Source organism: Rhineura floridana, chromosome 14, assembly GCF_030035675.1.
Source record: "Rhineura floridana isolate rRhiFlo1 chromosome 14, rRhiFlo1.hap2, whole genome shotgun sequence".
Lineage (NCBI taxonomy): Eukaryota > Metazoa > Chordata > Lepidosauria > Squamata > Rhineuridae > Rhineura > Rhineura floridana.
Window position 1 is genome coordinate 32,970,460 of NC_084493.1, and position 15,462 is coordinate 32,985,921.

At 43.7% G+C, this 15,462-nt stretch overlaps 1 protein-coding gene across 11 annotated transcripts in view; it reads left to right on the top strand.

Moving 5' to 3' along the window:
- Positions 1-969: 969 nt before the first annotated feature.
- Positions 970-15,462, top strand: part of TJP1 (tight junction protein 1) — a 313,552-nt gene continuing 299,059 nt past the window's right edge. For 7 of the 11 annotated variants that reach the window (XM_061595857.1, XM_061595858.1, XM_061595847.1 and 4 more), the window contains exon 1: positions 6,838-6,947. In XM_061595857.1, coding sequence (XP_061451841.1) covers positions 6,853-6,947 — 95 coding nt within the window. In that variant the 5' untranslated portion in view covers positions 6,838-6,852. Of the gene's footprint in view, positions 999-6,771; positions 6,948-7,277; positions 7,350-15,462 lie in introns of those variants that run through there. The other 4 variants (XM_061595845.1, XM_061595846.1, XM_061595852.1 and 1 more) reach the window with 3 other exon arrangements.

The following is a 15,462-nucleotide window of genomic DNA, read 5'->3' on the forward strand; positions in this document are numbered from 1 at the left end:
TGTCCATTAAATCTTTCCTTGCTCCTTGGGGCAGCAGAGAACAAGTATTTGCCCTCTTCTATGCAACAACACTTTAGATATTTTAATGGTGTTATCATGCACACATTTAGGTAAGCAACCTGAATTTGTTTTTACAGAATGAAGCATTTTGTAAAGTTTTGACAGAATCCAGGCCCAAATACTTGTATAAAACACTCACATCAGTTCTCACTTTTCAGATTTGCATGTTGATGGCCACAGTATCAACATTATCAGCAGCCAGGTTTTATAATTTGTGCCACAAAATTAGCACTTATGAGTCAATTTGGGGGCAGAGGGTTAATGCTGGGTTAGACTTTTTTGGCAAATTGTGTTTGTGATAAGCTGTGCGTTTCAACTCATACATAACTTTTAAAAAAACCTAAATGTCAGTTATTTCAGTTCTTCATTGCCAGTTGTATGTTTACGTAACACAAATGGCAAAAGAGCATCTTACAATGAATGCACATATTAATTTACAGTTTAAATTTTTAAAAAAGTTGATGGGGTTTCAAATTCAATGTTTGGTCAATTACTTGGCAGTTTCAGCAAACAGAAATAAAAAAGTGGATGACGTGGGTGGAGGGATGAGAAGGAGAAGCTGTAGCTGCTCCATTTCATTTCCTGCTGCTTTGGGAATTTTAATATCTCTGGGTTGCAAATGGCAACCTTACTACAGGTCCCCTCTCTGGTGTTTACCCTCTTTAGTGCAACTCTGAGCAGTCAACATGATGAAACTACTCTGGAAGAAGTGGGTGCTTTCTCATTCCAAAGTAACTGGGATGTCTGAGAGCCAAATTACACATGACCTTAATTACATGAATACACAGTTTTAAAAAATGGAAATAGCAGCCATGCAGAAGCCTGAGCCATCTTGGGACCATGGGGAGGGAGATTTTAACTCTTTATCTCCTTGCCACAAAGTCACCCCAAAAGTCAATGCTGCTTGCATTGAAAGGAAAGCCTCCGTTGGTGCCAATGTAAGTATCAGCTTCAGAAAAGCATATATATATTATATATTGCAGTGAAGTGCAGAAATAACTGGTCTGGTGATAGTTGAAAGAATAAAGAAACTTAAGGTTTATTACTGCAGAGAGGTAAAAGTCATACATGCTGAAGCAGCCATGTGGCCTGCACTCAGGGAGGCATTACTGACTGAGAACAAAGACAGGAAGAGAAGAGAGGAAGGGTAGGAGCAAAGCCTGCAAAAATAACAAACATTTTAAAGGAGGAATCAGTAGAGGGAATAATAGGTTGCCTTTCTGTTTACCATCCCCCACTAGTTCAGGTCATTTGTAACATGCATTGGTGCTTTACTTGAATGTGTCAACAGGGACAGAAATCTGTTCTCCCCTCAGACTTCTCAGTGGCTACTAACAAAAAAAAGGTCATTCATACATCATCATGTCTTCTTTGGCCCTGAATCATCATACTATCAAGTGGTCAGTAGGATATTATTTTTATAATTCTAGGATGATTTTAAAGCATAAGAAGTACCCTGATAGATTAGACCAAGCATTTGTATATTCCAGCATCCTGTTCTCATATTGCCCAACTGGATGCCTATGGCAAGCCCACAAGAATGGCATTAAAGCAATATCCCTTGCCCTCAATTGTCCCCCGCCCAGTGACTAGTATTCAGAGGCATGCTATTTCTGGTCCTGAAGGAAATATAGTCATCATTACTAGTAGCTACTGAGAGCTGCTTTGACAGCTGGCGAAGGATAAGGCTAACAAAGTTAAAACAGAAGATACAGAATGAAACTATAAAGCAAAAGAAAATAGCAAGCACATTGCAGTGGGAAGCTAATATGAAAGACTAGAGGCTGCCACCCCGCTCGCTTTGCTTACCAACCCCATCTACCATCACCAAAGCTCCCCCCCAAGGGTTGCTAAAGTCCCCGCCCCACTGGTTCAGTCTCTGGCATCTCCAAGTTGGCCTATGAAAAGGCCCCTTCTTGAAGCCCTGAAGAGCCACTGCCATTCAGTATGCAGACCATGATGAGCTAGATGGACCACTGCTCTGACTCACTGTGTGAAAGGGATGTGGGGCCTTTTCCAGCCAGAGAGCCCAATTCCCTCATGGGCAACCTTTTGGAGGCTGCATGTGACCAGAGGCAAAAGCTGGCAGAGCAATGGGCGTGACTCTTACCTTTGCATAATGGACCACATTCAGGTGGGCAAAAGCCAAAGTTCTCTACACCCACATCCACACACCCATTTCTCCATCCTCCTTCCCTCCCTCCCTCCTTCCAAGCAAGCAAGAGGCATCAGTGTTCAAGGACACATTCCAAGCCAGGCAAAAGCAGATGAGGAGGGCTCAGAGAAGGGCTGATGAGGCACCTGGCTGGGACATGACTGGAAGCAACTCTCTCTATTTCTTTGGATCATTGTATCATATGCGGTTATTGTGCTATTTTTGTAGTTGAAACAATATTTTTTTAAAAAAGGCTGCTCCTTTAAAGTGACCCTTTCAAGGCACCGTTTTAAGTAAAATCAAAATCAAGGGCAACGCTAGCAGAACAACAGGGGGTTGTTCATTTCAGATCAACAGGCACAGAGGGGAAGGGTGTGATTTTGCATATAGCAGCAGCTGAGAAAATTGAGCCTTCTGGGTCTCCCCCCCCCATATACACACTTTTGGGTCTGACTTCATTAAAGCTTTAATGCAAATTTGCATGACCAGAAAGTGCCCATGCGAAGGAGTGGCAGGGAGGGATCTTCTCAGAACAATGTGATTGCAGATCCTTTTTTCTTTGACCCAAGGTGCGTCCATGGTGCCCCCCAAACCTCTTTTATCCCCCTGGACCCAGACCTGCTGCCACTTCCCAACAGTTTCAGTAGCACCGAGTCTTTGGAGCAGAATAAGATAGCTATGCTGAAATGTCGTTTGGTTCCACAGCCTGATTGTAGCTGTACAGCAAATGTGATGGTGTTGGCAGGATTAGCATAATATGGAGCTATTCTGGGCCCTAATGAGATTAGTGGGTTGAGGACAGAGACCCCAAGGGGAGAGGGCAGCTCCAGGCCTGAAAGGATGGCAGTGGCAAAAGCAGCTGTTCCTTCTGGCTCCTGGCACAATTGCATGATGGCACGCTCCCATTGGGAGAGAGCTGTAGCAGGGCAGGGAGAACATTAGGATGAGAGTTCCATCCCCATGGGACAGGGCCAAGGGGAGAGCCCCCCAGCCCCCCACTGAGAATGGGCAAAGGAGGGCAGGCCCCAGGTAACCAGGAGGGGAGGGCAGCAGCTGTGAGGGAAGGGGGTGTTGGCAGTCAGGGAATATAAAACACCTGCAAACCCACAGTAAACTCTGGTGTGAACAAGCCCTATGGGGCCAGTGTGGTTTAACAGTCAGCCCCTCTTCCCAGAGATTTCTGGGAACTGGAGCTGTGTGAGGGGAATAACCATCCCCTAACAACTCTCAGCACCTTTCACAAACAAAACTTCCCAGGATTCTTTGTGGGAAGCCATGACTGTTTATAAAGTGGAATAAATGTCTGGTGTGGATGTGGCCCAGTGGAAAGGCCGCTGAAGGCTGCTAGTGAAGTGTGTAGGAAGAAGAGTCCCAAGAAAAAATGGGGGGTGGGGTGGGATGAGGGGAGGTGGAGCAGCCCCAGTTAGATGGAGGCCAAAAGGAGGATGTTAGATGGGGCATGCATGTCAGGCTGAAGGACTAGTACCTCGGGCGGCAGTGGCATAGCAGTGTGCATCCTTGTGCATGTGTGTGTGCATGCTTTCTATGCAATTGGTTCTCTTGCCACACATTTCTCAACATCAAGAAGTTTGTCCCAAATTTAGTGGAGATCTCCTCTCCTGCAACATACCCAGTTCCTCACAGGACCCGTGTCCTATCTTCATTGTCCTCCACTTATCCTATTCCACAGGGTTTATTCTAACATGCAGCTAGATGCATTCTGTGCTGTGTCAAAAACAATTGTGCAGTGCGAAATAAGTTTTTGTGCAGTTGGGCATATGGGGTTTAATTAGGAGCTAGGTAGTTTCTAAAAAGAAATATATGAGAAGAGATAGAAAATGAAGATAAATATTGGCTCCTTTAAAATCTTCTTAACATATTAATAGTATATTATTGGACAAATTACTTGGCTAGTTTCGGGGTGGGCAGTGTGCTGGCTGCTTGTGCAGCAGGGGAAAACAGCTTAGAATAAACTCTGCTATTCCATACTAGGGAGGAGTAGTTCTGACCAAACATGCATAGGATTGTGCTGCTGCTGCTGCTCCTCTCTCTCTCTCTCTCTCTCTCTCTGTGACAACAATTTGCTTTGGAGGATAGGGAAAGAAGGTACACATCAAAAAGCAGTGTAGTAGACCTATTTGAGTTATAGGAGGACTTGAAAGGACAAAATTAATTTTTAAAAAGGGAGCTTATGTGAATACTTGAATTATGGTGGGGTTTGTTGGAAGAGAAGGGCACCTTTCATAAAATCCACAAGCCTCACCTCCTGATTCTCACCAATTTTAGCAAAATCATGCCCCCCCCCGCTTCTCTGCCATTCAAGCAATGACCTCGCATTCCCTCCCCTATGAGAGATGGGCTGCCTGTGGTACCCTCAGGATATGCAGCCTGCATATGCTCAGGTGGTTCCTTAATTTTAACTTTCACTTGCCTCAGGGCCGAGTCCCAGGCCAGCAGAAGAGGGTGAATCCTGGCTCTAAGATGGTTTCCAGATATGTATATTACCTGATGACAGTGACTGGCAGATGCTTGAACTGACTCTGTTGAATAGGATTGCACTAGATATGATAGGAACATTCTGCCAGGGTATGTGTCTGCAACAATGGCTCATTCAAACATGTAAGTCATTCACTGGCAATACGTTTATTGAACTATCAGCATGTTATTAGCAATCTGCAGCTGAAGTATGTGAACACAGCTCTCTCCAATGAAAAGCATTGTGTTTGGGTGATAGGAGCTGATATAAAAGCTCTCTCTCTGTCTCTCTCTCCGTGTGTGTGTGTGTATGTATGATGGCGGTGGTGTAACCATTCATATGTATTAATAACAACTAAGGTGGCAGCAATTTCTAATTGCCTGGAGGGGAGGGACTTTTTCTGACAGAGGCCACCTTCCCTTATGGCTAACTATCCAGGGGTTGCTTGCCAGCAATGGGTGGGGCCACCCCACTCTCTTTCATTCACAGACATATCCATACACATCCACACATAACCATGCACACACACATGCATCCATACACATTAGCACAAAAACACATGTGCATCCGTATACATCCACAACATACACACAGTGAACAGAGTGTGACTTACTTCTGAGTAACCATGCCTAGGATTGCACCGTGCATAAGTCAGTCTATTTTGGAGTGATGAGCCAGTGAGCGTAAAGAGCCCTTTCCAACCTGGCTGCTGAAGTGCATTCAGTGTTGGCTGCATTCAGTGACAGGAAAGCTCTGTGTTTTGTTGGCAAATCTGAGATGGACCATTCACATATGAACAAATGCAAATAATCACTCATTTTGCCATCTTAAACATATTTATTATTAAATTAATTATTATAATAAATTAATTAATTATAATAAATTAAATTATTAAATGTATTTATTAACAAGTAAGCCTGTTTGTTGAATTCTAAGGTACTTCCTTTGGAACAAACATGTTTAGGATTGTGCTGTAAGTGGTGCTAATGTGCAGCAATGAGCATTGCATGTGAGAATCAGCCTTTCCATCACTAGCACCTGAAATGCTCCAAAGGATATTTGGAGGTGGACTGGCTAATACCGCACTGGAGGTGGTATTAATGTCCTCTCTCTCTCTCTGTATACGTGTGTGAGAGAGCTAACAATAGTGATGTATCTCCAATGGCCCGTTCACATGCAAACAGGGGCATAGTGGTCCAGGGTCTCAGAGGTTCTTAGTCCCTTTACTTTTTGGGAGCAGGGTCTCAGCAGGGTCCCTATGTCTCCAGCATCCTATGAGCCAATCAGCATGGCCACTGAGAAGCGTTTTCTAACATTCTTCCTTGTCCTTTCCTGCTGTTTGGAGTCAATCAGGGTAAAAAGAGGTGAGTCAGCCACTGAGAATACTCTTCTCAGTAGCTAATATACTCCCCTTTCATGCTGATTGGGGGCATCCGCAACACGGAAGAAGTTGCAGGTGGGAAGAACTGAGCCTGGACTGGAGATGACAATGGTTAGCAAGCGAGGGGGCGTGGCTGTGACAGGGACGTGGCATGACTATAATGAAAGGACCCTGCACTTCTGAATTTGTCGCTACACTACTGCACGCCAACAGTCACTAACGCAACTTATTATGGAGTGGTGTGCATGCACGTGTGAACCACCCTATCTGCACCTTCAGTAATCCAAAGCATCGCTCTGGAGGACATGTCGGCATGCTCTTCCCCTCTTTCTGTGCGTGTGTGGAGGTGATGGATCTGGGGCAAGCTGTCGCGCACGTGGGAATGAGCCCTGAACAGCAGCAGCGGCAGGAGGAGGGATAACAGGCGAGGAAGAGCAAAGGTGGGCAAGAGGTTGGGGGGAGGGAGGAGGAGAAGGACAAGAGGGGGCGCTTGTCGGCTGGGATGGAGTGAGAGTGGCAAGAGGAGGAGGAGGAAAAGGCCAGCGGGGGGGGAGGGAGGGGAGAGGGAGCGCTGCAGGAGGAGGAGAGCGTGAGCCGGAGGGAGGGGGCTACAGAGAGGGAGAGAGGGAGCGCGGCAGGAGAGGCGGCGGCGGCGACGCAGGGCCGGCAGATGCCTGGAAATAAAACCTGGATGATTGCATGCAGCGGCTGGAGAGACTCTGTCGGTGGCGGCGGCGGCGGCGGCGGGGACGCATCAAGGACCGGGGGGGCGACGGCAAGATGAAGTACCAGAAGTACCTGACGGTCTTGCAGATGGCCATCGGGGTGACCGCCTCCAACCGGGGCAGCCTCATGCCCTTAAAGAGGAAGCTCTGGTGAGTAGCAGGCGCCGCTGCTGCTGCTGCAAGGCGCTGCGCCTGGTGCGGGCGCCCTCCTGGGCGTTTGTGGCGGAGATCTTTTGCCCAGAGAGGGGGACGGAGAGGAGGCGACCCTGGGCGAAGGAAGCGCTTCCCTGCCACCGGCTCTTCCCTGCCACGCAGCTGGGCTCAGCTGGCGCCAGAAGCGCTGCGTTCATGGAAAGGAGAATCGTGACGATTCCACAGAATTGTCCCGTTTCTTTGTCGTGGGATCCCTCGCTCTTTTCCCTCCTGGTTGCTGGAAAGACACCAGGGCGTCGTGGGGGGTTTATTCGAATTATTTGCAGCAAAATGGTGCTCTCTTCCCCTCCCCCACCCCAAGCAGATGTCGTGTTTAGCAGTCTTTTGTTGCAAAAGCTGGTCAGTTTCATGACAACTCGTGTGTGTGTTTGTGTGTGTGTGTGTGTGTGTGTGTAGGCTTTCTTGCCACAAACAACCAATTGGAACCTTCAAAAGTGTCAGACTTCTCTCTCTCTCTCTCTCTCTCTCTCTCTCATCTCTCTTTTTAACCGAGAATGTTGATTCTACTTGATCTGAAATTATGAATGTTTTCCCAGAGAGATACTGGGGGGGGGGAGCGATAAGGGAGGCCCTTGGTGGATATTAGAACATGGACCATATTCTTTGACCTGCTTGGCAGTAGCATTTTAAAAAAAGAAATCCTTACATGAATAAAGTGTGTCTTTTCATTGTCAAATAATTGGCTTTCATGGTGGTTACCAGGTGGTGATGTGTGTGTGTAATGTATTGTGAAAATTTGACAATGGTTTGATTCAGAAGTATAAATGTCACCTTTCTCTGCTTCCTTAAGGGCTTTTGGTCAGTTTGCTAGAGCAAGGAGCTCCTTTGTATGTGTGTATGCTGGGGGAGGGGGACAGATTGTCACACTGTAATTGTGTACTATGGGTGGACACAAAGATCCTTATGCATTGCATTAACTGGTGACTTGTAAAGAATCATTTTGACTTAGGTGGTTTTTAGAAAGAAAGAAGTAAAAACAAGGAGGAACATCTAAGACTGAGTCAAACAGGCTGTCATGATGATGAGGTAGAATGTATTGTCTCAACTATTTAGTTTAACAACAGAGAACTAAAAGTTTCAGCACCAAACATCAGACTCTCCATCATGCAGTTCTCCATCGTTTGTACATTTGATTTGACTTTTAATGTGCAAAATGAACTTTAGATCCCCTCTCTGTTTAACAAAGGAGAGGCTTCCATCATATTGCTTAAATTGCATTTGCACATTAAAAGCTCCAGTCAAATGTACACAAGCTGACACCCCCCCCATCTGAGCAGTGGATTGCTATCCCTGTGACCCCAGGTCGCAGTGAGAGAGGGTAAAATGTCAGAGGGGGAAAGTGCTGATAATCCAGAAGGTAACGCCAGCATTTCAGAACTAGCAAAGAGTCGGTTCCCATTTCTGGCACTGGTATGGTTGCATCCCTTCCCTCATTTATATAGAGGAGCAAAACATATTACCCGAGAAAGAGAATACAATCAATGCTTACCATTTTGCTCATCTGAAGACTTTTAGTGAGAAAGGAATGCTCATTTTGGCCTGTGGCTTGTCCCTTCATTCCCACTGGCAGATTTTTTAAAAAGCCTGCTTTTACTACTGAGAACCAATTTAGCTGATTTTAGGATCACTGTATTAAGGGATATGCAAACAACTTGCATTGCTTCTCTAAAAAGTTCATATAGCATATTAACATAACTTGAAAAATCATTGCCAAGCCTCTCGTGTTACAGTAAAGAAGAACTGAAACTGTTCTTTAAAACCCAGTTGTTTGCAGGGATTCCTATGGATGTATTTTCATTTGCCTGGGGCATAGAAAATGATATTTTCCTCTAGCTCACTCTAAGCAAAATCGTCTTCATTGTGCATACAGATGTTAACAACAAAAGTTTAATAATCAGGAACAAAAGCTGAGCATTAAGTGGTTTCTATTTTTATACATTTTGTGTGCTTTCTTCAAAATGCTCTCAAATCATTGTAAAGCTTTATGTAGTGGTCTCTCTTGCTGTGCAAGTTGAAAAATACATTGATAGCTCCCATCAGGAAATCAGGCTTAAGTATATTGTTCTTAAATTTATCAATGGTTGCTATGAAGGTTCAAGTCAAGGTTGCTTTCTGAAATCTAAAATGTAAATGGACTGCCTTCAAGTCAATTCCGACTTATGGTGACCCTATGAGTAGGGTTTTCATGGTAAGCGGTATTCAGAGGGGGTTTACCATTGCCTGCCTCTGAGGCTGAGAGGCAGTGACTGGCCCAAGGTCACCCAGTGAGCTTCATGGCTGTGTGGGGATTCGAACCCTGGTCTCCCAGGTTGTAGTCTAATGGACATCTAAGGACAAAATAGGATTTGCAGTTCAGCTCAGGGACATGCTACAATTCTTTCTGTCATTGCCTTATGGCTTTAATATCCCTTTTTCTATGTATGACTGTGTCTTGTAAAAGCACCCTTAACCTGAATGACACTGTGGCATAAAATGCAAAAATAAGAAGATATTGTTTTTTTAAAAAATGTGTTGTGGCATTTTTGCCAATCAATAAGAATTCATCAGCAGTCTTTAGATTAAAATAGATTTTTATTAATGAATGTTTTAAGTTTTAATATTGCATTGATGTATGGTTTTTAGGTACACAGTCTTGGAGTCCATGTTTTGAATAAAGGCACTGTTCAGAAAATTTCAAAATAATAAACAAATAAAATCTATTTAAGCATTTTTTTCTACCCACATAGTTTACAAATAACAGGAAAAGTAGACATTTAATTACCTTATATTGCTATGCAATGCTAGCTGTAACTCTTTTAAACAAGGAAGTATATATTGCATATGAAAGAAAATTAGCTAATTTTTATTTAGCTATTTCAACTTTTATGAATTCAAATGATTTCTTGTGAATGAATAAATGAATAAATTAAGGGTTTCAGTGTTATGGTTTGCTCTTAGCTCCCTAAGTTATCTGATAGGTTGCATACAGTTAGTGCAAGCAAAACAGTTACTACATATCGTTAGCACAAGCAAAAAAGATCATTTAATTTTTTAAAAAAGGTTTAAAATACTTACCTTTTGCTGGGGGAGATAATCTACCTGAATCCCACTGAATGAAAAAATGAAAAGGTAGCAGAAACTGTTTGCTTTCTTCACAGAACATCTGCCACTCTAATTTCTTCCATAATAAAAGTTCTTGTCCTGTAGAATGCTAAAAGCACAGCTTTATTACTATATTGTTTGTTTTTTAATCTTGTGTTTCATCATCTCGCAATATTGGGGAATGTAATTTCTAGGTGGCAGATTTAATTTCTAGGGCTCCAAGTGTCAAAACAGTGACTGTACAGTAGCCATTTAGAGTCATAAAGAAAATGAATGGGATGGTCTCAACACTGATTCTCAGGGACGGTCATCCAGATCACCAAATCACTCTCCTGCTTGGCACCAGTTTAGCCAAGACCAGAGGCCACTAAGTGACTCGATTTTATGGTGATAAGATCTTTCAGCCACATTAGATATCATGTCACACCTACCTGCCAACTTAGTAAATTTGAAAGGAAAAGGAATAGGTTCCTCCGCCTGCCTGTCACACTTGCTCAGCCCCTTAGAAGTCTCCCCTCTTGAGCCATGCTGAGATTAAAGCCAATAACATTTGCTTGGGTGTTTTAATATTTACATTCAGCAACACCACAGGGTTGCCTATAATTCTGGAGAGGAGCTCCAGTCAGCATAGACAATATTGAAGTAGAGGGACCAGTGGTCTGGCTTAATATAAGGGAGCTCCATGTGTTCCTAAGGATTCATTCCACGCAGTGATTTACTTATTAGGGAGGCCCTTCTTAACCTGGTGCCCTGCAAATGTTGTGGATGTGGCTCCAAGGCCAATAGTCAGAGATGATGGGAGTTGTAGTCCAAACCTTCTGGAGGGCACCAGGTTGGGGGAGATTGATTTGCAGGCTCTGTGCCGGATGTTTAGAGGCTCAGCCAGTTAAAAACTCTGTCGATATACAGACTGGCCAGTCCCCTGCTGTCGACTGGGGAAACCCTTCGGTGTATCCCACCAGCAGCTGAATTGTTGCTGGGGGCAACAAGGGGAAGGACTTTCCCCGTGGCAATGCCCAGGCTGTGGAACTACCTTCTTCGAGGGATTTGGTCTTTCAGGTGAGGATTTTGTTGGCATTTGGTGCCTTCTATCTGAGGTTTAATCTCACTGTTATATTTTGGGTTGCTCTGCTGTTATGCCATTTTATTAGATCTGTTTTGATTTCGCTATGTTGTTTCGTGTGTGTGTGTGTGTATGTACACACACACACACACACACACACACACACACGAAGTTGCTTTGACTGCTTTTTGTAGAAGAGGAAAGGTGGGATAAAAATACTGTGAAAAGACAAAATAAAAAGTGTAGATGGTGGCACAGAATGGGAGTTATTTTGTCCCATAATGCTGTTTGTGGATGCAATTCTGATATATATGAGAAAGATCAAGCAACTACTGAATATAAATACTTAGTGTTCATGATTCACTTATGTTATCTCCAAGAAGGATGGGTTTATGTAGCCCTCTATGCTTGTGGTTTCTCAAATTTTGCCTGGGGCAGTCCATAATAGGCATCAAGGGGGAAATAGGATCAAAGTACATATAACTGTTTATGACAGGGGTGGGGATCCTTTCTTCTGTCAAGGGCCATATTCTGTCAGACTTAAATTTGCTGGGGTCCACCAGCGGGTAGGGTAACCTCTCTCTCTGCTTCCCTCTTTTCTCTTGTTTTCCTTCCTCGCCACCCACATGAAATTAGACCGAGGGCTTCATGTGACCCTTGGGCTACCAGTTGTCCACCCTTGGTTTATGACCAGACAGCAGGGAAGCACTAGAATTCTGCCCAATTCAGATTTGGTACTGAATTTTCCATTAATTCACTTACTCTCTATTATTGCATATCAGATTTGGGATTTTTATGTAGCAATTTTCTCTACATGTTTTCTGCACTCTAAAATATCAATATTAAGAACAATAACTTTATCAACTTTAAAATATTGATATTAATATTAATATTCTTGGGGATAGAAAAAATGGATCAGTAAAAACAGCAGATAGCGGACAAAGAACAAACTGAAATCAATACTGGCTTGTTAGGTCAACGGAATGCTTTTGAACAGGCACTGGCCAATAGATCATTGAATCATAGAATTGTAGAGTTGGAAGGGGCCTATAAGGCCATTAAGTCCAACTTCCTGCTCAATGCAGGACTCCAAATTAAAGCACACCTGACAAGTCCCTATCTAGCTGCCTCTTGAATGCCTCCTTACCAGACGGGGATAAATAACGACATACTGTTCAGCTATCCATACTTACTAGGGACAGACCCTATTTTCTGGTTTGCTGATAAATCATAGATTCATAGAAGCCTAGAGCTAGATGGGGTCTCAGAGATCAACTAGCCCAACCCCCTGCTTGGTGCAGGAAATCCATTGCTACACTATCCCTGGTAGGTGGCTGTCCAGCCTCTGCTTAAAACCTCCAGCAAAGGAGGATCCATTGTCTTCTGAGGCAGTATGGTCCACTCTTGAGTAGTTCATACAGTCAGGAAGTTCTTTCTGATGTTTAATATAAATTCCCTTTCTTGTAATTTGAGCCCATTGGTTCAGGTTCTGCCCTGCAGAGTAAGAGCAAACAAATATCTGAAATACTTCCCCCTTCCCTACAGACCCTCTTGAGATCAGCAGCAGGGGCCTTCTTGATAGTCCCACCACCCTCAGATGTCTGGGGCCCCGGGAGAGGGCTTTCTTTCTGGCAGCCCCTAAGTTTCCCACAGCAGTGCATTTGGCACCTATGTACAGCTTTTATTGCATGCTGAAGCAGCACCTCTTCACCCTGGATTTTGACACGTAAGAAATATCTTTAGGACCCTATCTAGTTGTGAATATAATCTGTTTTAATTGGTTCTACACTGTTTTTAATAATGTTTTTTATATTGTTAGCTTGGCACTGACTTACTGGTGATGGGTGTGTAATTAATAATGATGATGATGATGGTGATGATGATAATGGCAATGATTATGTATACCTCTGAATACCAGCGACTAGGGGCAAACAGCAGGAGAGGGCTCTTGCCTTCAAGCCCTGCTTGTGGGTATCCTGGCAAGCAACTGGCATTCATTGCCTCTGAAGACAGAGATTCCATTATGGCTAACAGCCATCTTCATGCATCTGGCAAAATCCACGAAAACTTGCACCATGTTAGAGGTGTGAGTCTAAAGTGCCACAAGACAGTGTTGTTTTTGCAGAAAGATTATATTCCTGATGACCCCCAAGGATTAGACCAATATATGAGCACAGTATGGACTGGGAATGTTTGTAGACCCAACACTTCTCTCTGACCAGTGTTGGTAGCCATTACTTTGATGAACATTACAATGTTCTCATCATAGTCATGGAAATGAATAAATATAAATATGGGAACTGTTCTTAGGTCAATCAGCTGGAGAGGGGCTCAGCTCTTTCACCTCCTAATGGGTGTTGGTGAATTATGTTCAGGTGGGTCTACTGACCTCATCACCTTTGTTTTAGCAGTGAAAAGACCTGGTATCTGTTGTGAACTGATTTGGGAAAATGTGGGGTGGGGATGGGGAGAGAGTCAGGGAGTTTTTAATAAAGTACTTAGGTCAGAGCAGAGTAACAAATGTGGTATCCATGTCTTGAGAAACACAGGAGTCATCTCACTATACGCTCCAAACAGGGGTGTAGTTGTCCGGGGTGTCAGGGGGTCTTAGACCCCTTACTTTTTTGGGATCAGGGTCCCAGCAGTTTTCAGCATCCTATGGGCCAATTGGCATGAAAGGGGAGTGTGCTGGCCACTGAGTAGAGTCTTCTAATATGCCTCCTTGTCCTTTTCTGCTGATTGGAACCAATCAGAGTGAAAGGAGGTGAGTTAGCCACTGAGAAGACTCTTCTCAGTAGCTAACATTCTCCTTTTTCATGCTGATTGGCTCCAAGGAACATCTGTTGTCGTGGGGGAAGGCATTAACAAGTATCTCATTCTCAAAAGGGGGGGCATGACTGTGACTAACATGAAGGGACCCTGCACTTCTGAATTTGACACTGCACTACTGGCACTGAAACCACAGTGTTAACTCTTGGCTGTAAGCATCTGTGTATGTTCAAAATATATGGTTGCTACTTGTCAGACCAGAATTTAAAGGTTTAGTCTTATGTCCTTGCTACCATTCTTTCTGAGGTTGTATAGCTAGTATTGCATAAGGTGAAGGTGTGATAAATACAGCTCTGTATTGACAGTCAGTGTTATGCATGTTGTGTGTATACCATGATATCCTCTGTGGAAATCAGAAAAGGCACAAAACATGGAATTTGGCTGAAATCCCATTTCGGCACACACACAAAAAAATATAGGTGTGGAGTGGGAACAGAAAGGGTATTTTGGTGATGGTGAGGAACAGGAAGCTTTTGTCCCACATTACAGTAGATTACAGCACGAACAGCATATTTCTCATAAATGTTCCCATCTTAAACATTCTGTTATGCTCTTCCCACTTCTCTAAACAGTAAGAAGTTCCCAGGAGGTGGTGCTTTCCTTAGAAGGAGGTCACTGGATGCTTACTGCTATTTTTGTAATATTTGGGTTTTATTTATAAATGGACAGGCTGAGCAGAGGTGGAGGCACAGCTTTTTATTTATTTCAGATATTTATATATTGCTTTTTGAGAGAACCTCACAAAGCAGTAGACATAAAAACATTTAATCAATAAGCGTATATTAAAATGAAATAAAACAAAACACCAAAAACAAGCTACAAAAGAGGGGGGAAAGGGGCTTTTTGAAAGCTTGATGTCTCCTTCCCCTCAGGGTAAGGTGGTTTCTGAGCAGGAACAGACAGAGGGAGAAACTGCTAGGTGGTGGGCAGTTTTCCAGGCATTTAAAATGTAAACACTCCAGTTGCCAAATCCGCTGCCTTGGATCAGATCTCCAGAGAGAAGCAACTTCCCAAGAAGCAGCAACAACTTGCTTGGTGGGGCAGAGTAGCTATCCTAGCTTCCTGGCAGGTGGCTCGCTGTCTGTCTTGTCTGTCTGTCTTGTCTGTCTGTCTGTCTATCTATCTAATCTGTCTGTCTGTCTGTCTCTTGTTAAAAACAACAAAGCTGTTTACAACTAATAAAACAACAACCATACAATAAAAAACATTAAAAACACAATAAAAACAAAGGTCAGCTATTGCAAAAAGACATCTTAATTGCCTGCATAAGTTTCTGGCAGAACAGAAAGGTTTTCAGCAGGTGTATAAAAGTTAAAACAGCAGGTGCCTGCTGAATCTCTGTTGACAGAGAGTTCCAGAGAACTGGGCTGATAACACTGGAGGCTCAATTTTGTGTCAATGTTAAATGAGCCTCGCCAACTCGGGGGATGACCAAAGCCGCTCCTGCAGATGATCTCAGTGATTAAGTTGGGATGTAAG